Raw genomic sequence first — 24,684 nt, forward strand, 5'->3', positions numbered from 1 at the left:
TGCGTCGAGGAAGTGACCACATTTGTGGAGACCTAGGTTGGCCAACCGCTGGCTGCACAGCTGGCGTAGCCGCCCCTAAAGTGAACCAATCACTGACTTATGCTTGTTGAGCGACTGGAGCGAGCGGGACAGTGCACCACAGTCCCTGAACTCGCTCAGTCAAGCATCTTTCAGAAGAACTTGGAACATCGCTTGGCTATCTTTGAAAGCTTCCGGAGCACCAGGACAGTCGCAATGCGCATGCTGACAGTTTTCTGCCTTGCAATACCTTGCACAAATGCACGATTCCGAGTTCATTCCATGATATACATGCCCTTGGATATTTGCAGCAGTCGGCATGCACTACCTGTAACATGAACATGCCGCAGCCACGGGCTTGCATGAGTTCTCTCAATCGTCGTCATCACTATCGCCAAATATGGCTTTGAACACTTCCTCTCCGGCTCTTTTGCCTTCTAGGGCCTCATTCCTGCTCGAGTCGACCACAGCCTTCTCGGAGGCCGGGGTTCGCCCCGGAGTCTCCGAGTCGGCTAGTTCCCTCGGGGTGCCGTTCGAAGCAGCAGAGACGGGGCCCGACTCTGACGCCAGCGGCTCCTGGCGCAAAGAGCCATAGTCTTGGGGCATGTCATAGTGCGATGGGATATTGTACTTCGGCTTGCTCGGTTCGGATGCGGCGTGTTCGTCCGGCAGCACATGCGCGGGAGGCTTCACATTGAACCTCTTGCAGAGCAGTCGAGTGGGGTAGAAATCAGCAACAGACCTCGTCATGGGCCCAAACATGCCAAGCTTGGCCGCTTCCTCGGCCGGATCCTGGGGCTTGGGCGGAGGTTTCGACAGGAGTTCTCCGGCCCCCGCCTCGGCAGTCGAGCCGTTGCCGGAGCGCGTTGCTGTGGAGGTCGTGAAGCGGCTCGCCATGAGACCGGTCATCGGCTTGAAGATCCTCGCGCAGGAATAAAACTCTTGCAGCTCCCTCAGCCACTCTTCGCTGTTCATCTTCGGCGGCTGGGCCCCCGGGGTCGCCCTGAAGCCCGCTTGGTACTCGAGGAACGCGATGTATCTTGAGCGTTTCGCCTCGTCATCGGCATAAGGAGCATTGCCGCTACTGCCCCTGGAGATGGCAGCCACGGCCGTTTCCTTGTCTAGTCTTGGGACGCGACTGAGCAGCTCTTTCAAGCGGTCGGCTTCGCTGAGCGCATGCCCCGCGGGAACCTCGCCGCGGGCCGGAGGGAGGTCGGTCCTGCCAGTGACAGCGGCCAGCCGCTCCCGTGCTTCTGCAGACATGAAGTCGAAGACGGATTTTCCGGGAAGCTGTTCTTCACCGAGGATCGCCGCGCGGGCCTTCGGGTCGAGCGTCGACGCTTTGGCCGCGTCCGCCGCAGAGACGTAGCCAGTTGGCCCTTCCCGAGACTTCGCCTGCTTTGCTGACACCCAGCCTGGAGGTATCTGTGGAGGAGGGTACTTTCCCTCATCGTTGATTCCAGACGTTAGGGCGTCGGGCTCCTTGCCGAAGACGAATCCCTCCAGCGGCAGCCGTCCATCGTGGCATTTCCGGACGCCGAGGGCCACTTTTCCAAGAGCTGGTTTCTTGGACGGTATAAATGTTGGTTTTGTCTTCAATGTGGGATTTATCATCGAGGTCGCCGCTTTTTTCTTCTTTTTATCCCCTCCTATTACTCGGTTGTAAGATATTCGCGGACCTATTTCGTATGGATCTTCGTCATCGGACCCGGTGTCATTCAAGATTCCCACCCCGATGCCTCCTCGACCCTTGTCTCGCTGTTTCTTGCGGGTCGGAGCCAGCGTGAATCTCGGCCGCCCAAAATCCCCGATACCTGTGTCGTCGTCCTCCTCGGATTCGTTTGCCCTCGTCGCCGTCGCCGCGAGGCCGACCGGCGTCAACCTAGTCTCTCCCGCGTAACCCAGCCCCTTGTGGTCGGTTTTGCGGACGAAGCTGATCATTGGCACGTTCTCTGGCGCAAAAAGATATGTCTCGCCGGCACCGGTGCCGTCGCTGGGTAGGTCGAGACGGGCTTGCCTGCGGATCTTGGGGCCAATTCCTTGGCCATCTTTCCAACCCATTCTCCGGAGCAGCTTCGTCCCAATGGTCTCCCCTTCGACGCGGAGCAGGCCCATGAGGCCGCTCGTTCTTGTTGCATCGTCCGCGGTCGTGCCCAGCCCGGAAAACGAAGCTTGTGTTTGGATCCTCCGCGATTCCTCGGCATCAGCCAGGTCCTCCTCGTCCATGAAATCCTCCGGGCGTTGCTGGACGGCGTTCGGGTCATCCTTGCGGCGGTTCGTGCGGGAAGAAACGAAGGACGAGGGCGTCCATCCTTCTTTGGAACCCACGGTGTTGAAATAACTGGGGAGCAAGTCAGCAGGCGGGCGCATTGCAATCGCAAGCTTGGGCAGAACTCACCCTGCGCTCCATCCACCGGTAAATGCGCCGTGGAATCTCTTCCTCCCCCGCTCATCCCTCACCTCCTGCTTCCACAGCGGGACGTAGGAGCCATCGTCGCGGACCTCGGGGTCGAGCGGCGGGAGCGGTGTCCCATAAAAGACGAAGGGGGATTGTTGCGCTGTAAGGTCAGCCTCGTATGTGGCACGCGACCTCTTGTAGGACATGGAGAAGGCAAAACGCAGGGTGGTGGTGACAAGGGCTCGAAACTGTTGAATAAATTGAGCCTCGATGATGGTTTGTCACGAATCGCGCATTTGATCAGTTGTGGGGCTGTAGCAGTTATCGGCTCGTTCAGAGGCACTAAAAGGAAGGCGGTGGGTAAGGAGGTGCCAAGCTTTCACTGGGCCGTACACCTACGACTGTGGAGGGGAGCTCTCCAGTGATCTTCTGCCATTACAAAGCATTTGCAGCTCTGCTGAGGCCCACATACCGGGGAAGCTGCTTGGGACGGAGCACTCCCGTCCAACAGGCAGGCCTGGGAACATGCCGCAAAGCTGGCAAGGACGCTGAGATACCTGGTATGTCGATGGCCCTGTATCAATGAAACCCGGTTGTGTAACTCTGCATAGTACCCCTGTCGCCAGCTCCCAGGTCAGGGGGCATTCGTGGCATGGCCGCCCTCCTTCAGTTGTGACGGTGACGTTATTCACCAATCCAGAACCGCCCGAAGATTACCTGATATCATGGTGCTGGTAGGGAAACGGACATGATATCGCTCGTCCATATATCGTCGATTTCGGTCGACTGTGGTGCAACATGGCTGCAAATGGTCTTCACTGCCATTCTCCATGCAAAATGTGCGTAACGTTATGGTTGGCTTTGATTACAGGTTGGATCACATATCCCTACCTGAGTTCGCACGATCCTGGGCGTAAAAGCGGTGTAATTACAACCCGAGTGCAGCAGCTGTGCTTATCTCTGGAAGGAACAACACAAATACTGTGAAGAGAAGATTCTGGAGACGAGAAGAGCATTTCCAAGGAACTATATCTCAACATTGAGACCTATTTAAGGAGGCAGACCCGGAAAGTATGATCTGGTGCAAGGCCGGCATCCTTCAACAGTAACTCTATCCGTGGCGGATGCAAACAAGTTTCAGCCCAAGCTCGGTCCGAGTCCCGCTAACATACCATTCTTCAACACGGCAGAAACCAACGGGAGCCATCTGTCTGGACTGTTTGCTTCGAGGAAAGCCAGGTATGGGCCTGGGAAGTGATTGCTCGTCGGCCGCCTTCTTTGTGGCCTGATTGGGTTGGTGCAGCCACCATGCATCACGGGGCGCAGGAGCGATCGGACAGCCGCAGAGCGAGGCCTGCAGAACGAAATGAGCAGGGACCGCAAAGTCGCTAAGGAAGGAGACAGCATGCAGGAAGGCAATGCCATGTCCTGCCCAAGGTCAGGTAGGTAGCTGGAGACTTTCATCTGCGGCAAACTACCTGACCTTACGGATACTGACCAAGAGTCTGAAGCGCTGTAACACAGGATGGACCACGGGCCGGACGAGGTACGCTTCCGCATTGCATGCTCGTCCAACTCCGGCAGCCAGCAGCAACAGTTGGGCACAAATGAAGTGGAAGAAATCAGAGAGGACCGTCCCATGCTCTCAACACGATACCTTATGCTCATTTACAGTGAATCACGAGCCAAGGACTCAGGGAGAGTTAGCTGTCTAGTTCAAAGCATTGTCGAAAGTGCTGTGTAAGAAACTAAAACCCCAGTATCGGTAATGTAAGGTGTTTCCATTACACTATAAATGCGCGCCACCCACTACGCAGTGGGTGTTGCCCAACCTGGAAGCCTGAGTGGTTTGGTTACCGCCTCCTGAACCACCACTGCCGGGCGCTCTCAGCTCCCAGCCCAAACGCACCAACTCCGGTCCCCCCTCAATCTGTCTACGGTGAAGCTGCTTGGGCTGCCCAACCCTCAAGCGACACAACTGCCTTCCAGATCGCACCGCACATTTAGCAACACAATATCGAGCCACACAAGAAGCACCCGCCAGGTTCCGCAGGAGGAAGAAAACAAAGGCGCCCAGCGCCAATTCTTTGCCTGCGGCCAGTCTGCACGCCCCCGGCTCAGCTCCCGTCGCGATCCTTGCCTCACGCCGTCATTTCTCGCGCGCCCTTCGCCGATCGATCGCCGCCATCCCCCCAGTCCTTCCACGGCAGTCTTCCTCGTTGCCGACGTGTGACCGCCGTGCGGTGTAATCTTCTCTCCTCGCAGCGGATCGCATCTGACACGGAGCTGAATGGTTGTGTTTCCGAGTCTGGCTGTTCTCTGAGCGACCCGATTTCCAGCGGCCGGCTCGAGTGGCTGCAGTCAGCACACCTGGGACAGCACATGCACTAGCCGCCTGCGTGGACTCTTGTGTCTGTCTCGCCTGCCATGGCGACAACCCTTCCTGCCGCGACCGAAATGCCCATGCGGTCGCAGTCCGTCCGCACGCGCCGACCACCGACATCATCCCGGCCTGAACCGCTCCCCCGGTCCGAGTCATCCACGCGAGCCGAAGCTTCGCGCCCCCACCGCCGCAGTAGCCAACGATCGACCACTGCGCCGTCACCCCGGCCACAGCAACACTCCGACATGCCTGCGCCTGCCGCGCCCGCCCCCGGCACTGCCGACGACGCTCGCGACAGGGCCGCTGATTCCCAGGCGCAGCGCACCTCCAAGCACAGATACCGCACCGTCATCCCCGCGCCCTCGGGCAACTATGCCTTCATCAAGACCATCGGCCAGGGGAGCATGGGTAAGGTCAAGCTGGCCAGGAAGGAGGGCACGAACGAACTGGTAAGCCTACTGCACCTTCGTTTCCCGGTCCGGCTGCATATCTGGGTCGCCTGACGCTGAATCCTCCACCGCCAGGTTGCTTGCAAGATCATCGAGAGGGTATCTGCCGACGATGGACGCCAGAGTAAAGAGGAACGAGAGAAGGCCGACGCCGCCAGAGAGGATCGCAATGCGCGCGAGGCTGCCATTGTCAGTCTGCTGAACCACCAATACATATGCGGGCTGCGGGACAATTTGCGGACGAGATGGCACTGGTACATGCTCTTCGAATACGTCAACGGCGGCCAGATGCTCGACTACATCATCTCCCACGGCAAGCTCAAGGAGAAGCAGGCCAGAAAGTTTGCGCGCCAGATCGCGAGCGCCGTCGACTACTGCCACCGGAACAGCATCGTCCACCGGGACCTCAAGATCGAGAATATCCTGATTAGTAAGACAGGCGATATCAAGATCATCGACTTCGGCCTCAGCAATCTCTTCTCGCCAGACGAGGATAGGAAACTTAAGACGTACTGCGGCAGTCTGTATTTTGCCGCTCCGGAGCTGCTGCAGGCCCGACCCTACACAGGGCCCGAGGTCGACGTCTGGAGCTTCGGCGTGGTTCTCTTCGTGCTCGTGTGTGGCAAGGTGCCGTTTGACGACCAGTACATGCCCGCTCTCCATCAGAAGATCAAGAAGGGCGTGGTCGACTATCCGAACTGGCTGTCCAGTGGTAAGTGCTGTCTCGTTGCAGCCCGTGCCGCCGGTCTTGCTAACCGTTGCCCAGAGTGCAAGCATTTGATCTCGCGTATGCTGGTCACAGACCCGCGACAGCGCGCAACGATGCACGAGGTCATGAACCACCCGTGGATGCTCAAGGGGTACAACGGGCCTCCCCGAGAACTTCCTCCCCCACCGCGAGCCTCTGAAACTACCGCTAGACGAGGAGGTCATCTCACACATGACGGGCTTCAAGTTTGGGCCCCCCGAACACATCCGGGAGGAGCTGACCAAGAAGATCACGTCACCAAAATATCAAGCAGCCGCCCGGCGCTTCGAGAAGGACAAGGAGCAGCCTCAGCCGACCCCGAAAGACGCTGAGAGACGGCGGGGTTTTGGTTTCGATTTCTATAAGAGGAGAAACTCGATAACCAGCAAGGACACGCTCACCAACAGCAGCACCGACGGCTTGCCCGTCGGCGACGACCCGCTCAACGCCTTTGACCCCATGATTTCCATTTACTACCTAGTCAAGGAGAAGCTCGAGCGGGAGAAGCAAGCCGCGCAAGCCGCGCAGCCATCTGTGCCGCAGAAGGTGCAGGTGCCGCAGTCCCCGCAACAAGCCCAACCACCTCCCGCCCCGCTTTCACCTATCGCGCGGCCCAAGGAGAAGCACTCCCTCGCCGAGATTGTCCCGCCGCAGCCGGCACACACGGAGGGTGGCCTGCGGACGCGGCCACGAGCAAGATCCCACAGCGAAGACCAAGTTCGGGAGCCGGTCAAGAACGGGCTGCTTTCGCCGGACATAATCCCGCCGAAGAAGAGCAGCAACGGGCCGGTGTCGCTCCTCCGCAGGCTCAGCACGCGCGACAGGAGGAAGGAGCCGTCCGAAGGGAAACCGAGCACGCTCGTGCAGAAATCCGTTTCGATGCGCGCCAAATCGCTCGGCCACGCACGCAGGGAGAGCATCCAGGCGCGGCGCGCCAAGCGCGAGGCCGAGGCACGCGAGCAGCCGCCACAAACCGCGCAGCAGCCACAAACGCCCCACCACCAGGAGCCGCTCAGGGAGGAGACCGATGCCGAACTCGGCCTCGAAGCCGAGGCCGAGGCCGAGGCCGGCGAGACCAGCGGTGGCTCGCACGAGCGCCTCGAGCCCGAGGATCCGGACCTCGCCAAGCCGGTCTACCTCAAGGGCATCTTCAGCGTCTCGACCACCTCGACCAAGCCGCTGCCCGAGATCCGCGCCGACATCAAGCGCGTGCTCAAGCGCCTCGGCGTCGACTACACCGAGATCAAGGGCGGCTTCAGCTGCCTGCACGCGCCGAGCCTCGCCGCGGCCGCGGACGACGACAGCGGCCACGGCAGCGGCCACGGCAGGCACCTGTCGCGCCCGCATTCGCAGCACCCGCAGCAGCAGCACCACCAGCAGGAGGCGGCCAGGGTTGCTGCCGCCGGCGGCGGCGGCGGCGGGGAGATCAGGTTCGAGATTGTCATTGTCAAGGTCCCCATCGTGAGCCTGCACGGCGTGCAGTTCAAGCGGGTCGGCGGGAATACCTGGCAGTACAAGGCCATGGCGGAGCAGATCGTGAGGGAGCTGAGGTTGTAGTAGGTACCTCCTCGGGGCTCTCCGCGGGGTGGGGTGGAAGCGTTGCCAGCCCTGCCGATTGTTTGTGCTGGGTTGCGGAACAAGGCTTACTCTCACTTTTTTACTTTTCTTTGTTGTTGTTGGTGTTGATGGATCTCGCATATACAGAGACCACACAGAGGGAGGGAGGATGGTGCGGGCTAGACTGGTGGGTGGGCATGCCGGCCTGGAGGGGGATGAGAGACGGAGAAGGGGCTTTATGATTCGCGTTTGTGTTGCATGGCCGGGCCTTGGTTTGGTTTTGGCTTCCCTTTTGGTTTTGGTGGTTTGCCTGTGTTGTCTCTTTCTCATGGCGATGTTGGGCTCTGTTCAAAGGTAATTATTTCGACATATTCTAATTAGTACTTAATGCTGAGACTTTACGGTGTCCCCTCCTCGGGATTATTCTGGGCCTTGCGGCCTTCCGTGGAGTATGAGTGAGTCGGTAGGTCCGGGTTTGCTTTTCGCTAGCACATGATTTGAGCACCATTTTGCATTGAACTTGATTTCAGGATTGATAGAGACTGGATAGTGGCAGCTAAAGAGGATAGTAATAAGCCGATGGGCTGAGGACGGAGTGCCGCACCTCTGTTATGTCTGTCCGGTTCGGCGTCAGAGAGTTGCTTTTGACTGAGAGTGGAGTTGGCCTTGTCATGCAGGAGGGGGGGGGTATGCCCTCTCCCTCCGTATCCTCCCGCACATGATACACCTACCCTCCTCCTACACAGTACTGTACAGTATTGTACATGGCATGCCGGATCTTACTCTCTGCGTGCCAGCCCAAACATCTCGAATAGCATCTGGAGCCTCCTCATTCACACATGTTCCATCCCCATCCTCCTGCTTCTCTCACCCCACCAACTCCTTCCCCTCCAAGAATGAACCCCCCCGTCTAGACAACCCAAGCACCCACCCTCTACTGTGTACTGCCTAACACAGTACACTACCTAGATTCACTCCGACTCGACCACGAAAAACCCCCTGGTTCAGTTCTCCCCCTCAGCCTTCTCCCCCTTCGCCCCCGGCCGGAAGAACTTCACCCACACCCAGGCGTCCACGCCAGCCAGGACGACCAGGCCGGCCAGCAGCGCCCGGCGCCTGCGCGGGTTGGAGATGAGCCCTTTCAGCGAGAAGCCTGAGGAGGACGGCTGGCCCTGGGTCTGGGCCTGGCTTTGGTTGGCTTGAAGGATTGGGTTGGCGGTGGACGGTGACGGCGTTGTTGTTGAGAACCGCGCGGCGGATCGCGAGATCAAGCCTAGACGCGGGGAGGTTACAGAGAGTGGTGGCGCTCGGAGGGCGCGGGGGACGGTGGTGAGGAAGGTGGTTGTTGTTGTTCGGAGAGCGGCCATGGTGGGAATCGCTTAGCCTTGATGGGGATGAGTCAGAGGGGGAGGTCGCTCGGCCTGTTATGGAGGGGATGCGATGGAGTGCTGCTCGGGGCGCCAGCTGGGCGATGACAGGCCTTGACGGGGAGTGCTGTGGAAGGAGTTGTGAGCGAGACCAGGCAATCGAGGGCTTGAAATATCCAGCCGACGGCTTGGAGGAGGTTGGACACCCTGCCAGAACGGGAAACACTTGTCCATGCACCTGGAACACTCTCAATGACAAATGCGGGAGAAGTCGGATGCAGCAGCACGCCCTTCGAGTCATCAACGCAACCTTTCACGGCTCCGATTCGTCCTCATGTTGGGCTAGCCCTGTTTCGCCATTCACAGTGTGGTCCAGAGTTACAGTCTTACTTAGATATTTCGTCACAGTTCATACACGGCTTCATGACCGACTAATGGTCAGTGGCTTAAAGGGCTTCCGCAGCCTCTCGATCGGCGTGATGTTCTCCCGGCCCAGACCAGCGGGCCTCCTGAACCCCACCCCGAGCCCCTTGGGCAGGTTACACGTGGTCACATGCAGACAGGCAGCCGCGCGGGTTGGCTCTGGCCGCTCGTCATCCTCCACCTCCGCGGTGTTCGTTCCCGTGTCGTCCTCCACCGCCGCCGGCCGGGGCGGCGAGCTGGAGAAGCAGGCGTATTGCTTCCTTTTGCCTGAGTCCCCGTCACTTGCGGCAGTCGGACGGTTCAGCAACTTTCCGGTCTTTAACCTGTGGCCAGAGAGGGCCGGGTCGATCGCCTGCTTTGCTGGAGAGCACTGCGGTGGTTGAACGCCGGTTGGCTGTCGCGCCTGAAGCGCGGTGTCCATTCTGGCGCTCGGCAGCGCGGTTGCGGCCGGACGAGCAGGGCCGGAGTTGGATCGGACGAACCCCAAGATGCTCTTCTGGTCTGCTGGTCGCCGGGTTGTTGATCGCTTGACCGTGTCTGTCGTCTGGGTGACTCCCGGCGCGGCGTTCGCGGCAGCGATGGCTGCTTGATGAGCGCCGACGCTGACGAACCCCGGCAGGGAAGCGATTGTGAAGGCGGAGGACTGCTCCATCGTAGTGGTATACTCCCTCCGCCAGGGAGCTTCGTCCCCGCCGTTCTGATCCGTTGGTGGGCCCTGCAGCCTCGGCCGTTTCGCGCGCGGTACAACTACCCCAGATCGGCCGTCCTCTCCATTGAACCCAGCACTTGCTTCTTGCTTCGAATGTTCCGGGTCGACGGGAAACAGGTTGTCCTCGGGATTGAACAAAGCAGGCAGCCCCCCGAAGATGGTCGACTCCGGTGGCAGTTTTCGCTGGAGGATCCTGGCGACCTCGCCCATGACCGGCCGGTCGAAGCAGGGACCCTTGTCCAGAAAGGAGCCGCTGACGGGAGCAACAAAGGGAGACAGCTCGTTTCGCTCCCCGTTGCCGTTTGAGCCAAAGACCGGCCAGCTGAGGTAGAGCAGACACTGAGCCCTCGTCATGGCAACATAGAGCAATCGTCGCTCCTCGTCGCCGTCCTCGGCCCGCACGTGAGGGATGGACCCATTGTAAACGGCAGGGACAAAGACAACGGGCCATTCAAGGCCTTTTGCTGCATGGATCGTCGAGATGGTCACAAGCGGTTTGTTCTCTTGGCCATCGTCTCCGGTCTGGGCGTCGGAGGCTAGAGAGACGTTGGCCAGGAAGCGAGGCAGGACCTCGGCCTCCTTCGTCTGCTGGAGACCTTCGATCTCCGGGAGGAAATCGTCACCGGAGCGGTCCAGGTCCCTGACAAAATCGGCGGCTAGACTGATGAACTCTTGCACGTTGGCCCATCTCTGTTCGTGGTCATCGGGGTGAGAAGCCAGGAGGTGCTTCTCGAAGCTCAGGACACTCAACAGGTGCTCAATCATCTGGACCAGCCCAAACGGAGTCCCGTTGGGTCCCGAGGCTTCCCCGACCCGCCGCCTGATGTCCGTTAACGGACGGAGGAGGCCGCCGCTGAGCCTTTGCTCGGCATGCTTCGTAAGTTTTGTCTTCGCCGTGCGCTCTCCTCGGCAGTGCTTCGACAGGACCGCCCAGAGACTCAGCCCCGACGTTTCAGCCTCTTCCAGGAGGCTTTTAATAGTGACTTCGCCGATGCCCCGCCGCGGCACGTTCATGATCCTTGCGAGTGCATCGTTGTTCTCTGGCTGGTGGATGACACGCAGATAGTCCAAGAGCGTCTTGATCTCGGCGCGATCGTAGAATTTGAAACCGCCAACCATCCGGTAAGCGATGCCCGCCTTCCCGAGGGAGCTTTCGATGTGTCTCGAGAGCGACGCTGAGCGCAGCAATATGGCAATATCGTTGTGGGTCAGCATCGAGCCCGACATCGCAATGGCCCTCCGGATCTCCGAGACGATCCATTCTGCTTCGGTGGCGGCGCTCTTTAGCTTCCGAAGCACTGGGCGGGAGCCCCGGTTGTGGACCGGCTTCAACGCTTTCTGGTACCGCTTCTTGTCCTGCTGGATCACGAGGAGAGACAGGTGGAGGATGGACTGGGAGGATCGGTAGTTCTCCTCGAGGGAGACCTCGTCGGTACTAGGAAACTCCTGGAGCAACCGCCACAGGTTTCTGATCTCAGCCGATCGCCATCCGTAGATGCTCTGGTCCGGGTCTCCGACGATGGTGATTCTCTGATGCCGTTGAGCGAAGAGCTTCATGAGCTCGTACTGGACCCCGTTCGTGTCTTGGTACTCGTCGATCAGGACCGTCTGCACGTTGGAGACGCAGGATGGGAACTTCCGGAGCAGCTCAACGCAGCGGACTAAGAGGTCATCGTAGTCCAGGAGGTTAGAGGTCTCCAGATATCTTTGGTACTCGCGATAGCAGGTTTCCAGGTCCCGCTGGCCGGGAAGCTTGGCGGCGTCCTTGCGTGCGGCCGCGGAAGCAGCCTCGGTCCCCTTGGCTTTCTGCTTGCTGATCCAGGCGCGAGCGGCAGCAGCGTCGACGGAGAGCTGAAACCTCTTGCAAATGCGGGTAATGATGGCGCGGGAATCATCGCTGTCGGCGATGCCGAACTTCTGGTCGAGCCCGATGTGCCGGCCGTATGCGGCCAGATAGCGGCGTGCGATGCTGTGGAAGGTGCCCAGCACGATCTTGTTCTCCCGGCCGTTTCCCAGCGCCCGGCCGATGCGCTCCTTCATCTCCCGCGCGGCCTTGACGGTGAACGTGGCGACCACGACATCCTCGGGCCGGAACCCCACGTGGTCCACCAGCCACACGACTCGAGCGGTCAGCGTGTGCGTCTTGCCGCTCCCGGGCCCGGCCAGGATGGCGACGGTAGCGGCATCCGAGGTCACCGCGCGGCGCTGGGCGTCATTGAGCCCATGGAGGATCGCGTGTTTGGGCGTCGAGGACGCCATGGAAATAATCAGCGTTGTGCTGGCACTCAATTGGCTGCATCCAGCCCGATGCTGGCAATTTGCGGTTTGGCCACCAGGCACCAAGCAGGCTGTCAACAAGGGGAGCCGCGACCAGCAGGGATTCAAGCGCGAGGTGGGCCCAGGGGACAACGCGAGAGCACGTGACTCGGGATGACGAACAATGGAACCCGCTGAGTGACCCGCTGAGTGAAAGGGGTGGTAGCTCCCTACATTGCCCCAACCCTAACCGAGGCCAGTTATGGATACAAAACGCCCGGCCGACTACCCTCCAAATACCTCGGCGCATAACTGTGCTGCCACCCCCCCAAACTAAGCTCAGCTGCGCGAGCAACACCGTACTTTGTCAATAGAGCACCGACGGGAGATGAACACTGCGGCGCCGCGTGGGCCGTTCCGCAGCGCCCGAGTGGCTTGGGTCGGAGCCGAATTGGCGGCTGTTCCTTGATAAGGGCCTGCAAAAAGCAGCCGGACAGACGGGACTCCTTCGACCCCAGGAGTAATTTTTCGGCGAGTCCTCAGTAAGCCGGAGCAACATCACCAAGACTTAGCTTTCGCATGGCACATAAAATACGAAATCGTTGACATGGCGAGCCATCGAGGCCGTTCGCTTTCTGCAGTCGGTACTGGTGTTTTGTAACGTCTGACTTGAGGGGGTGGGAACATCGCTCTCGCTCGTCCCCGACCTCGCTGAGTCCTTCGAAGTTCTCGCTTGAAGGCCATTGCCGGTCACGGCAGCAGTGGTTGTGCGGCATCGCGCTCTGGGCGCTGTTGTCCCCGCTGCCGCACGCCGTGGCGGATGAGTGGATGACCCTGTCAAGAATGCCGCTCAGGACCACACAGAGTTCGTCTTGTTCCGTAACGCCAATATGGTAATGGTCCTACGTGTCCGATCGCCTCATTCCAGTGGGCTTTGAGAGAAATAATCAAGGCGTGGGTCTGTTTACACCACCAACCCCCTAATCCGTTGTCTCTTGCCCTTGGTTTCCCCTTCCGTATCGTGGTTTCGTCTTGCTTTCGTTGCTTCCACGAGCTCACTGAAGGCCGAGTGTCCATAGAAGCTCCCTGTTTGTGTATCATCCTCATTCTTGTTGCTTCAGCGCTTGGGGCCAATGCCTTTATCTCCTAACGTCGCCCAGAGAACGGGTGGTTGCCGTGGTTCCCGGCGCTGCGGAGCAGAGACCCGAGCCACCTCGTGCATGAAGTCCATCCGAGAAGATGATGGAATTGCGGCTCAAATTGAAGCCACGAATGGGCAGACAGCAAGAGTACGGACAGCTTGGAATATGTTTTGAAGGCAAGAAGCTCAGGTTTATTCATGGATAAGGTGCACTTTCTCTGCACGTCCCGGGGCGGAGCACGTAACTGGCGCCGTACGCCGGCGATTGTGCCGGGCGGGGCATGCGTGGGTGGGTCCGCATCGGCGTCCGGGTCCTGTGGGTCTTCCGGCCGGCGGTAGGAAGATACCTAACTACCAGGTAGGTACAGACCAAGGCGCGAAGTTAGGAGGGTAGGAGTCCGTTTTCTTGCGTTCGGCAGTCGCTCGGAGATGATTGGCGTCTTGCACCGCGGTGGGTACTCATTGGCACGGGGAAAGGCTAAACTCACCGGAAAGCGCACGGTTGAAGAATGTACGCTGGTGAACTTGTATGTAAGGTACAAACACTTGGCGGCTTGCACCAGGTCTGTGAGATGGCCCAGGTCTGGATTGGTGCAACTATGACCCTCAATTGCTTTTGTTGTTGGTGCTGCACCTGAGTCCAGAGCCACAGCATTGGCAGTGCCGTAGGTAGTGTAGCACTCGCCAGCGATGCCCCAGTTCCAACTTCCTGCCTGCCGGTGCACGGCCGATCGCATCATGCAAGCTCGAGCAACTTCGCTCCCAGGTTCCGCCGTGGCCCCGTGCATGTCTTGTGATGATCAGCGATGTCCGGCTACACCGCGCCTGTGATGGAACGGACCGAATGCAGCTAAAGCAAGGCTATCACAGAAACAGTTGCCTCGAAGACTTGCTGTCCCGTCTCGTATCACGCGTCCTTGGGGAGATGCCCCTGACATACGGGGTGTACACTGATTCTCCCTGCAGTTGTCCCGGAAAATAGGGGTTTGGAAATGGGGGAGCTCGAAAAATCCGAAAACAGATAACTGCCTCCCTCCGCAGTTTCCGACAAAAGACGAATTTGTGCCTATCACCTCGCGGCCTTGGTGTTGTGTGCGCTGTTTGGTCGGGAGGGTTGAGCCAGAGTGACGGGAGGTGGGGCGCCGGCAGGGGTTGAGGCGGGAGATGCGGGTCCATGGCGGGGGATTGGCCGGGCCCCACGGTGCCAGCCAATCGCAGTGCTGCCTTTGCCGCTGGGCTGCCCGTGCTCGCAGCCTGCTTCCAGCCAACCAGCAGACGGGACGGCTTCGCAGCTCCGATTGTTCACGCCGCCCTTCACTGTCAGAGGTCGGTCGCTCTCAGGTCACCTCACAGGTCGCACACAGCATGGGGCGCTATTTTGGCCCTACCCTGGCCCTATCATGCAAGTGCAAGATGTGCCTGGACGAAGGGCCAGCAAGTGAGAGGCGAGTTCACGCACGGCGGCCAATGGCGGGCCAATGGGCTGCAGCACGAGTGCCGAGAACGACGCCCACTCGACACGGCACCGGGCTCGCCTGCAGCACCGGGCTCGCCTGCGTGGGCATTGCGTCTCAACAGCCGCTATATACCCCGTCGGGCCCGTGGGCACGCAGTGCCACGCCTCCTGTCGTTCGCCATTTGCCCTAGCCAGTCAAAAATAATAATTATCTTCCTGCGCATCTCAATCACATCGTGTTTCGGCACGGCGGAGACCATGAGCCATCCTTGAAAGTCGGCCGTCTCCTTGCGACGCCCCTCTTTGCCCCCCGGACCCGGGTCTCGCCCTTCCGGACCTTGGATCGCCTCCCCCCCTCACCACCATGCTGCCTGGTGTCTCGGCCTATAACTCTGCCTTGGTTCTCCTCCTTGCGGCTCCGTCGTGGACTCTGCTGTGTGCTGCTGCGCCGTGGACTGGACTCCTGTCGCGCCGACAGCTGATATTCGATTACTCGCCCGCCCCGCCGCCAGACCAAGGTCCCCCACTCTCTGCCGGCGCCCTTCGGGACCCGGCTTTCCTCCCGGCTCAGATCGGCGGCATCGTCGGAGCCTACGCCTTCTCGCTGGTGCTGGTCGCCCTTCTCCTCCTCGGTCTTTCCAAGAGACGCCGCGAACACTTGCGGAACCGTGACTTCGCGCACAACACCGACGCTTTCTTCGACTTCAATCCATTCCCAGAACCGTTCCTGCTCCAGTCAGAGGAGGAATACCAACGACGACTCGAAGCGTTTCAGAACGAGCAGCTCCAGAACGAGCAGTTCCAGCACGAGCAGTTCCGGAAGCTTTCTCTTCAGACCGACTTCCCGAGGAGTCCAGTCAGGAACTTCTCGCTCCCCGCCTCTGCTTCGCCGCTGAGCCCGACGAAGTCTGGTCCGCTCAGCCCGACCAAGTCGCAACGCTCGGCCTTCACCTCCTCGCCCACTTCGACGGTGCTCGCCCCCGGCATCGATCTCTCAGTCGACCAGTCGATCGTCAATCGAGACAGAGCCATGGCGCAACAACAGCTCGAGGAGATGTACAAGTACGTGATGGAGCACGAGCAGGCGAAGGCCGAGGGGAGGGAGTACCAGGGACCGCCGCTCCCTGTCCCGCCATCCAACTCGGCGGGCGCTAGCCCGGCGAAGGCGGGTTCGGGGAAGAAGGAGAAAAACAAGCCGTCAAACCTGAACCTCGCTCGTGACGAGAAGAACCAGTCGCGCGGCTCGTCCATCTTCTCCTTCCTCAAGTCGCCTCGCAAGAACAAGACGCAAGCTGCCGGCATGAACATCTCCTCCCCGATCATGACACCCATGTCGGGCACCTTCCCGCGGCACCGCGACGACCAGGAGATGAACCCCATGTCGCCGCGGCAATATGCGCCGCCTGCTCCACCGCCGGGGCCTTCTGATCTGCCCTTCCGTCGGGCGACCGCCGTCTCCGCTGCCGGAAGCAACCAGCTCCCAACCCCGGATATCTCGCCCGTCAGCACGCAGAGCATCGACTCGCGCATCGACGCCGCCATCGGCCAGGTCCCGGCCCGCACCACTGCCGCTCCCCGCGAGCAGCGCGACCGGGAAACCCGCAGCGACAGCCGCCTGCCCTCGCATTCGCGCGACGTCTCCACCGCCACCAGCACATCAGGCGACCACCACGAGCCCGTGTCGGCCAGCTCCGAGAAGTCTACCAGCAACCTGGTCGGCCTGCCGACCTCGCCGCGCCCGGGCGTCAACCGCTTCCCGTCGCTCGACTCCCTGCCGGCATCCCCCCGCCCAGGCCAGCAATCCTTCCTGCAGCACTCCAACTCGTCCACCTCGTCCGGGCCCAAGCCGGCCTCGGCCGTGCGCGAGGGCGGCACCCTGCCGCTGCGCGCCTACGAGCCCTCGTCGCTGAGCAGCCCGACGGCGGCCAGCTTCGCGACCAAGCAGACCGTCTTCACGCGCGCCGACCCCGGCCCGCTGTCCCCCGGCGCCGGCGGCCTGCACACGGGCGGCCTGCGCTCCCCCTGGACCGGCGCGCCCGTGCCCTACTCGCCCTACCAGCCCTTCTCGCCCGTCATCCCCATCACGCCGACGGTGGTGACGCGCGCGGACCGCAAGCGCATGAAGAAGCTGGAGCCGAGGACGCCGACGGTGGAGATGGTCAAGGATACGGATGAGATCTGGTAGTTATCTTTTTCTTGTTCTTGTTCTTCTTCTTCTTTGTCTGTCCTCCTTCGGGTGCTGGTTTTTGTGTGTGTTGTTTCGGGTCAAGGGAAAGAACAGGGTAAGGGAGGGTTCTTAATTCTCAGATCTGGTTGGTTGAGTGGCAGGAAGGCGGGCATCAGAGGATAGGATGTCCGTACAGTAGAGGAGGATTTGATATCCATGACGACGGGAGCAATTGAGCCAAGTTTTTGTCTCGTTAAAGCAAAGCAATTTGTTGAAATGTGTTCGCGGCTCGTGGCGGTCGGTACTGGGGAGGTATGTTGGACTTAGGTAGTGAGTCGCCTGGCTCGTGATGTGACGAGGTTTAAGGGGTAGTGTTTCAGGGCCTGGAGTGAAACTGCGCGCACAGGAAACCTCTCCCCGTTTGATAAAGGACTAAGGGCACCACACCATGTAGGAACGGCAAACTCCTTAGTTCAGGCAGGCCATCAACAACTGAAGGTGGTTGAAACCGCATCAGCTCCATGTTCTGTATGCCACTTGCAGTTGTCTGCGACAGACGGCCCACACTTGTGGAGTTACCTAACCCACAAGCTCCTCCTCGTAGTTATGGACAGTTTTGCCAGTTTTGCTGTCTCTTGCCATCATTCACTGCCACCTGTTTCGGTCCGTCGCGGTGGTGGCGTGGAAGGCTGCGAAGAGTTTTTGAGTCAGCCTAATCTACTGCTGCCGCCACCGTCGGATTAGACTCGGCTACCTATTTAACGTTGAACTGCTCAGCGAACACTGCAATACCAAGTGCAGTTCTGTCCTGAGGACTGGCAGCAGCACGCCTCCGATCTAGCCAATCGGAAACGACCATTGTGCCCAGTTCCCCACTGCCGCACGTTCACTCCAGTTTAGCGTTGCGCCCCCACCCAGCAAGCTCGGTCCAGCCCGGCTGGTCATCATACGATTCCGGAGCAAATCGTTCCACGGATAAGCCGATTCTTCAACTCGCACCTCCAACCTCCGTCATAACCAGAAATCCGGACAACAACGCCGCCAGATGTCCAGCATTGCGGCGAAGACGGAATTGCATACGGAGTATGGTCTAATCCGCATGCTTCTTGGCAACCCAATTGGCTGAGGACGATCCTGCATCTGCGTCCCGTTACCATAGACCTGTCCCCGCACCCTCCCGCCGTCGCAGGTTTTGCCCCGATTTCCCCCGGCCGGCCCAGATAGTTGCCCACACGCTGCGGGGGGGCCTGCGGGCAACAGCTGATCGCATCGCCCCTTGCAGACTCTGGATCGTAGGGCGCCAGGGCAGAGCGGGACACCATGGCCGACATCGACGCTGGCTCGCCCGGCATGTACGCCAGTCTGGAGGGTGACCTGAATGGATTCGACTTTGGGGATGCTAGGGTGGACGACAACAGCCTTCTGGAGGGGATGATGGATGGTGGACTTGCGAGCTCGGAGTCTCCCCCTGCCCCAACTACCGCGGGGCCGTCCGGAACAGGCGGGAATATCGCTCCCGCTGTGACCGCGGGTAGGAGGGATGCCGGGAATGGGAAAGCTAGGAGAAGTGGGACTTCGTCGGGCTCGCCTACGGCTGTCACCACCTCCTCTTCTCAACAGCAGCCCGCCTTCTTCAACCCGGCCGCTGCTTCGCAATGGTTCTTTCAGGACACCCCCCCGTGTGATTCGCCCACTACCGGCGAGAACCCGCTCGGTGCTGTGCCGCAGCAGCAACAGTTTGAACTCCCGTTCCACTTGAACCAATCTCTTCTCCAACAACAGCTATCTCCGCATTTTCAGTCCTCCGCTGCTCCTTCCAACGCGCCGGCTCTTGCGCCGGTGACCACCACACCGGCCAATGCCGGTCAAGCCTCCGTCTCGACGGCAAACGCACCATCCATCAAGACTGAGAACCTTCGCAACATACAGAACACGCTCACGCCTGCGCAGCGTGAGCGGCTGAAGACCATTGCGATGCCACCACACCTCCAATACCGCTCTCCCCAGAGTGCCGCTGGCAGTCCGGAGTCGGCCTCGAGCGGCCAAGAAAAGGGCGCCGCGTCATCCCCGGACGCCGTTGAGCCGTCCAAGAGCAGCAGCAGGAAACGAAAGTCGTCAGCCGATGTGGACGACGACGACGATGACGACGACGAGCTGGAGCAGCCTGTCAAGAAGACGGCACATAACATGATTGAAAAACGATATAGGACCAATCTCAACGACAAGATAGCAGCTCTGCGAGACAGTGTCCCGTCACTACGGATCATGTGCAAGAGCGCGCGGGGAGAAGACACGACCGAGGACAGGGAGGAGCTGCATGGCTTGACGCCGGCACACAAGCTCAACAAGGCGACGGTAGGCCTACCCAGTTGTTGTGCAAAGGCGCGCCTGTCTGACCGTTGCCGTTTAGGTCCTGAGCAAGGCAACCGAATATATCAGACATCTGGAAAAACGAAATAACCGCCTTATCGAAGAGAACAACAGCATGCAGGCGAGGATTGCCGCGTTTGAGAAGCTGTTCATGGCCGGTGCCATGACCGGCATCCCGAATCCGCTCCAGGTGCAACCACCCACTTCAGCACAATACCCCCAGGACGCTGCACCCTTCTTGAGTACGCCCATGGCGACACCTCGCGGTGGAGACGTGCAAGGCGTAATTCCCGTGCCAGACGATATCAAGCGCATCCTAGCAATGCAGCAGATGAATGCCGGCGCCCCGTACCCGGTGCCGCCTGCTCAGCCTTTTGGACAGACTCCTGCAATCGTACGGCAACAGCAAATCCAACAACAACAACAACAACAACAGCAACAGCAAGCTCAGGCAGGCCGGTGGAACCCCTACCTCGGAAAGCTCATGGTGGGCTCTCTAGCCGGCCTGATGCTGGTCGAAGCCCTTGTCGAAAGCGAGGAGAGCAACGAGACGACCGAAGGCCGTGGTCTTGGCTCGTTGTCGATGTACTATCTCTCCGCATTTGTCCGATCTACTCACTTCAGCATTGGAGGCTATTACGTTTCGGCCGTTGACTTGATTGCGAAGCTACGGCTGTTATCCCTATTGGGCTTGTGCTTGTGGCTGGTTTACTCCTCTTTTGTTGACACGTCCTTCTTCCGGCCGTCCAAAAAGTCGCCACGCACAGTTTCGCCTGTCGAAGCAGTGCCGTCTCTCGCGTCGCCGATCCACGTGAGGAGACAGGCCTGGCTCACCGCAATCCAGACCGTTTGGGTGCCGAGACACAACTTCCTGCTCGAGGCCGCGGCCCTGCTGCTCAAGACGGTCAAGTACACATTGAGGAACGTGATTGGCCCTCACGGCTACCTCGCGCTTGCGGGGCTCAGCGAGGAGCAAGAGGCCGCCCGGATCAAGGCTTGGTCTATCGCTTTGGACGCCCAGCTCGCTGGCGGCGATGCGGAGATCAACAAGAGCCGTCTCACATTGACCCTGATCGCCTCGGGCACCCTCCCAGACACCCCTCTGCGGCTCATGCTCAAGGCGCTGCACATCCGGGTTCTTCTCTGGCGCCTCAACGGTGCCTCCTGGGTTGCGAATCCGATCGCTGCCCAGCTGGCTAGGGCGAAGTGGAACGAAGCGAGACAGCTGAACCGGATCGTGAACTCCCTCCCCGAGGGCGATGCCTCCACCGACGACGCCCTTCCCGACCATCTCGCCGCGTTACTCGAGCAGGACTGCGACGAAGTACTCAACGACGACATCATCCAGCGCGCTCACAACCTCGCCTGGAACCAGCCGACCACCTATAACGTGGCCGACAAGATCGACGGCATGGACACCGTCGTCGACGACGCCGCCGTGCGCTCGCCCATGGACGCCGTTGCCGCGTGGTACTCCAACCTGGTCCTGCACCGCGTGCTCGTCAACAGCCTGCGCAAGTCGCGCGACGATCCCGCCGTGGCCCCCGGCTCCGCCGCAGCAGATGACATCGCCCTCGCCGTCAAGGTCGCGCCCATCGGTTCCAACGCGCAGATCCGTGCCCTCGTCGCCCGCGCCGTCCTTGCGGACGGCAAGCGCGGCTCATACATCGGCACCGCCCTCCACGCCATCAGCCCGGACAAGCACCACCAGCTCCTCCACAGCCCGCAGTACACCATCACTTCCAACCCCAACAACCACAGCAGCAGCAGCAAGGCTGCCGTGACCATCCCCCCGCTCACGGCCGTCGTCGCGGACCCGGACGCTCAAATGGCGCTGCGCTGCGCCATGGGCATCGCCCAGCTGCAGAGGTTCGACGCGCCGCCGCGCGCCGCTTACGCCGTCATCAACTCGATTCTGCCCGCCGGCGCCGACCTCGACGCCATGTCGCTGCTCGGCTATGCCGCCGCCTTCTTCCTGATGGAGCACCTGTGCCGGCACCCCGTCGCGCGCGAGGCGTGCGCGCCCACGCTCGAGCGCCTGGCCGGCAGCCTGCGGATCTGGATCGGGAGCGAGAGCGGCGCGGGCGCGGAGAGGGCGGGCGTTGACGACAGGCTGCGGCAGAGATTGGTTGCGCGGTGCCTGGGGGTTACAAAGAGCGTCGTCGGCATGGACGTCGATCCGGGGTATGGGAGTATGGAAGAGGACTGCGAGATTGGACCGGACGCGCAGGGGGACGCGGTTGGCGGGTGTTGAAGGGCCTGTCTTGCCTGCCTGTTTTTTTGCTTTGCTAGTTAGTTAGCCTATAGACGGCGGAGCTGGTTCTGTTTCCTCCCAGTCTCCTCTCTCTCCCCCGTTCAATTTCACACGGCACGCATTTTTCTGGGTCGGGTATCCGTTTTATTATTCACTTGTCACCGTTTCTTTTCCAATCAGTGCGTCTCCGCCGTCTTGGTTGTCTTGTCCTGGCTTGACAGGCAGCTTTGTCATGCGCGACCAAACCATTCATTTCTGCTCGTTGCATATGGCAACGATGCATGCGCACACTACATCTTTGTATTCTCATCATATGACCTCACGCCCCTCTCTCCTACTTTCGCTTTTCTCTCCCGGTTTTCTGTCTTCCTGTCCCGGCATCTCTCCGTCACGTACACATGCATACATACATTTGCAGGGCTACCTGCAGCGGACGCGGCGTAGGTTTGGGTTGGTTTATATTGGGTTCACGGGGGAGGGTGGTTAGCTAGGTAGCTAGCCCTTGTGGGCGTTACGTTAGCTACAGCAAGACAGAAATTGGGCGAGTTCTGAACTGGGTGAATATATCTACGGGGGCTCTGTTGTCTGTGTCTGCTGGTCTATTGTTCGGGTTGTCGAGTTTAACTGTTGATGGATTCGGTCGGCCGGTGGAAGTTTGGCTCGGTATGTAGTTAGGGAGAGAAAGAATACGGAAAGGGGAAGGGAAGGGACGGAACGGATGGACGGAAAGGAGTTGGGGAAAGGAGGTAGCGGAGAGGGCTAGCTGAGGTTCTCATTGTCAGGCCGATTTGACTGGGTTGTGTCTTTGGCGGATGCGGTGTCTTAGGCGTCGAGGAAGCGGAACGCAGGCTCGAGGATGGTGATAGTCTCGCCATTCAGTGTTGAGTTCACAGTTCGTCACATGGCAACCTGGGCTAAACGTCTTGCATACATCATGTAATCAACGCACATGTCAGCAAATTGTACCTGGCAATGTGTTCGACGGCTGGGGTTGTTCCTTCGGCGATATCAGAAGGAACGGGGATGGAAGTAGACGTCACGGGGAAGACAAGATGGACAAATAACAGTTTATCAGTGGTGTTGGGTATGTTGAACTTTTATATTTTTTTTTTTTTTTTTCTTTTTCTTTTTCTGTTTTGGTTCTGGCATAGCAAAAGAGAACACCCACAGTCCGAATATCCCTTGTCATGATGGTTCAAGCTCTTGGCTCAGAGCACATCCGAGACCAAGATGAGTGACTAGATGAAATGCGACATGTGAGGGTGCAGTCTGGGCTTTGAAAGCGTTGCCTGTATCCTCCAACAATCTAGTGATAGGCGGCGTTCCCAAAACACTACCGGTTACTCATGCTGGACAGTAGGTTTTACCTGTTGACAAAATCAAGCCCTGAGACTCGTCCTTTTTGAAGAGCTGTGCAGCGACTGTTGCAATTGTTGTTGTTCCGGATTGGGCGTCCACCGCCGCAACAGAGCCGGATCGTCCATCCGCGACGCCATGCGGTCTGGTACCAGATCAGGAGAGGGAGAGCGCGAGCTGATGGTGTACTCGGCATCGGAGGCGACGCGCAGGTGGCGGGGGACGAAGTCTGGTGAGGGAGAGCGCGAGCGCACAGGGTATTCGGTGGCAGGGGTGGCCCGGAGCAGGCGCGAGGTAGTCGGCTGGGGGGAGCGGATGGTGGGCTCCGGGAACTCGTCGGTAACGATGGTCGTCGGCACTGTGGCCGGGCCGGTGCGGACTTTAGAGGGCAGGATCTGCTCGAACCCTTCGGCGCGGGCCACTTGCTCGATCTCCTTGAAGTACTGGAGAAGGGTGTTAGACACCGGGGGGAGAGCGGAGCGGATACCGAGGGCCGTGGTTACCTTGACCGTCTTGACCTGCAACTCAAGGGTCGCATCCTCATCGCAGACTATCATCGAGTGGGGGTGCAGCTGCAAGGCGGATAGGGTCCACATGTGGTTGACGCCCTGCTCGACGCAGCGCTGCAGGGCGAGGGCTTTGCGGGCTCCGAGGGCCATGACCACCACCTCGCGGGCTTCCAGAACGGTCTGGACGCCGACCGTCAGGGCCATCTTGGGCACCTTGTCTATGTCGTCGCCGAAGAAGCGGCTATTTGCCAGGATGGTGCCGTACGCAAGTGTCTTGACACGGGTCCGGGACGCTAGGCTGGAGCCGGGCTCGTTGAAGGCGATATGGCCGTCCTCGCCCATGCCGGCCAGAAACAGGTCGATGCCACCGGCAGCTCGGATCTTGGCCTCGTATTCGACGCACTCGGCCTCGAGGTTGGGGGCATTCCCGTTGAGGATGTTGACGTTGCTGGGGTGGATGTTGACGTGCGAGAAGAAATGCTTCCACATGAAAGAGTGGTAGCTCTCCGGGTGGTCTCTAGGAATGCCAATGTACTCATCCTGCTCAAAGTCTCAGATTCCGATGATGACACCTCTGGTAGGAGGGAAGAGCTCCTTACCATGTTGAAAGTCACGACATTTTCGAACGAGACCTGCCAGGAATATCTGCGTAAGACAGCGCACATCGGTTACCAAGGCATGTTGTGTCCTATCCTACCTCGCCAGCCTTGTACTTCTCGACCAAAGCCTTGTAGACACCCAGCGGGGTAGATCCAGTCGGGAGGCCCAGGACGAAGGGGTGTTCCGGAGTCGGGGCGAAGTGGTTGATGCGGTCGACGATGTAGTTTGCGACGTGGGCGCTTGCGGACGCCGCATCTGGCCTGATGAAGAACCTCATGTTGCCCGAGTGTGGAGTTTGGGAGGAAGACACAAGCAGACAGTAGGGAGCGATGGGGAGAAGACGGTAGGTTTGGACAACTAGGTCAAGTCGGGCTTGGGAGAGTCATACAAAGCAAGGAGGAGTGGAAGGATTTCCAGACGGAGAGGATTTGGGAGGTTAGTAAAAGTCTAGCACTGCACGAGGCCGTTGCATTATTGCGGGATAACTCTACAATCCTCGACAGCACCAACTATCATCCTTATC

The 24,684-nt window shown here is 59.6% G+C and overlaps 7 protein-coding genes across 7 annotated transcripts; 3 read left to right on the forward strand and 4 right to left on the reverse strand.

Moving 5' to 3' along the window:
* Window positions 1-140: 140 nt before the first annotated feature.
* On the reverse strand, window positions 141-2,728 carry THITE_2110136 (uncharacterized protein). Its single transcript, XM_003650508.1, has 2 exons — window positions 2,417-2,728; window positions 141-2,359 (listed from the first exon to the last, which is right to left on the reverse strand). The coding sequence occupies exons 1-2, from the start codon at window positions 2,620-2,622 to the stop codon at window positions 391-393; spliced, it is 2,175 nt and encodes a 724-aa protein (XP_003650556.1). The 5' UTR covers window positions 2,623-2,728; the 3' UTR covers window positions 141-390.
* A 2,115-nt stretch (window positions 2,729-4,843) lies between these two features.
* THITE_47324 (uncharacterized protein) lies at window positions 4,844-7,553 on the forward strand (the record flags this gene model as incomplete). The annotated part of the gene is made up of 5 exons (XM_003650509.1): window positions 4,844-5,293; window positions 5,324-5,960; window positions 6,015-6,079; window positions 6,129-7,330; window positions 7,427-7,553. 5 exons carry the CDS (start codon window positions 4,844-4,846, stop codon window positions 7,551-7,553), a joined length of 2,481 nt encoding a protein of 826 aa, XP_003650557.1.
* Window positions 7,554-7,977: 424 nt separating this feature from the next.
* Window positions 7,978-9,130, reverse strand: THITE_2110142 (uncharacterized protein). Its single transcript, XM_003650510.1, has one exon. The coding sequence runs from the start codon at window positions 8,918-8,920 to the stop codon at window positions 8,558-8,560; it is 363 nt and encodes a 120-aa protein (XP_003650558.1). The 5' UTR covers window positions 8,921-9,130; the 3' UTR covers window positions 7,978-8,557.
* THITE_2110143 (uncharacterized protein) lies at window positions 9,131-12,408 on the reverse strand. The gene has a single exon (XM_003650511.1). It carries the CDS (start codon window positions 12,309-12,311, stop codon window positions 9,342-9,344), a length of 2,970 nt encoding a protein of 989 aa, XP_003650559.1. The 5' UTR covers window positions 12,312-12,408; the 3' UTR covers window positions 9,131-9,341.
* A 2,685-nt stretch (window positions 12,409-15,093) lies between these two features.
* On the forward strand, window positions 15,094-17,327 carry THITE_62838 (uncharacterized protein). The gene has a single exon (XM_003650512.1). It carries the CDS (start codon window positions 15,270-15,272, stop codon window positions 17,088-17,090), a length of 1,821 nt encoding a protein of 606 aa, XP_003650560.1. The 5' UTR covers window positions 15,094-15,269; the 3' UTR covers window positions 17,091-17,327.
* Window positions 17,328-18,182: 855 nt separating this feature from the next.
* Window positions 18,183-21,812, forward strand: THITE_2110146 (uncharacterized protein). The gene is made up of 2 exons (XM_003650513.1): window positions 18,183-19,427; window positions 19,483-21,812. Exons 1-2 carry the CDS (start codon window positions 18,393-18,395, stop codon window positions 21,694-21,696), a joined length of 3,249 nt encoding a protein of 1,082 aa, XP_003650561.1. The 5' UTR covers window positions 18,183-18,392; the 3' UTR covers window positions 21,697-21,812.
* A 1,169-nt stretch (window positions 21,813-22,981) lies between these two features.
* Window positions 22,982-24,568, reverse strand: THITE_2110149 (uncharacterized protein). The gene is made up of 4 exons (XM_003650514.1): window positions 24,259-24,568; window positions 24,161-24,193; window positions 23,556-24,101; window positions 22,982-23,495 (listed from the first exon to the last, which is right to left on the reverse strand). The coding sequence occupies exons 1-4, from the start codon at window positions 24,436-24,438 to the stop codon at window positions 23,076-23,078; spliced, it is 1,179 nt and encodes a 392-aa protein (XP_003650562.1). The 5' UTR covers window positions 24,439-24,568; the 3' UTR covers window positions 22,982-23,075.
* Window positions 24,569-24,684: the final 116 nt, after the last annotated feature.

This window comes from Thermothielavioides terrestris, chromosome 1 (assembly GCF_000226115.1).
Source record: "Thermothielavioides terrestris NRRL 8126 chromosome 1, complete sequence".
Taxonomy (NCBI): Eukaryota; Fungi; Ascomycota; class Sordariomycetes; order Sordariales; family Chaetomiaceae; genus Thermothielavioides; species Thermothielavioides terrestris.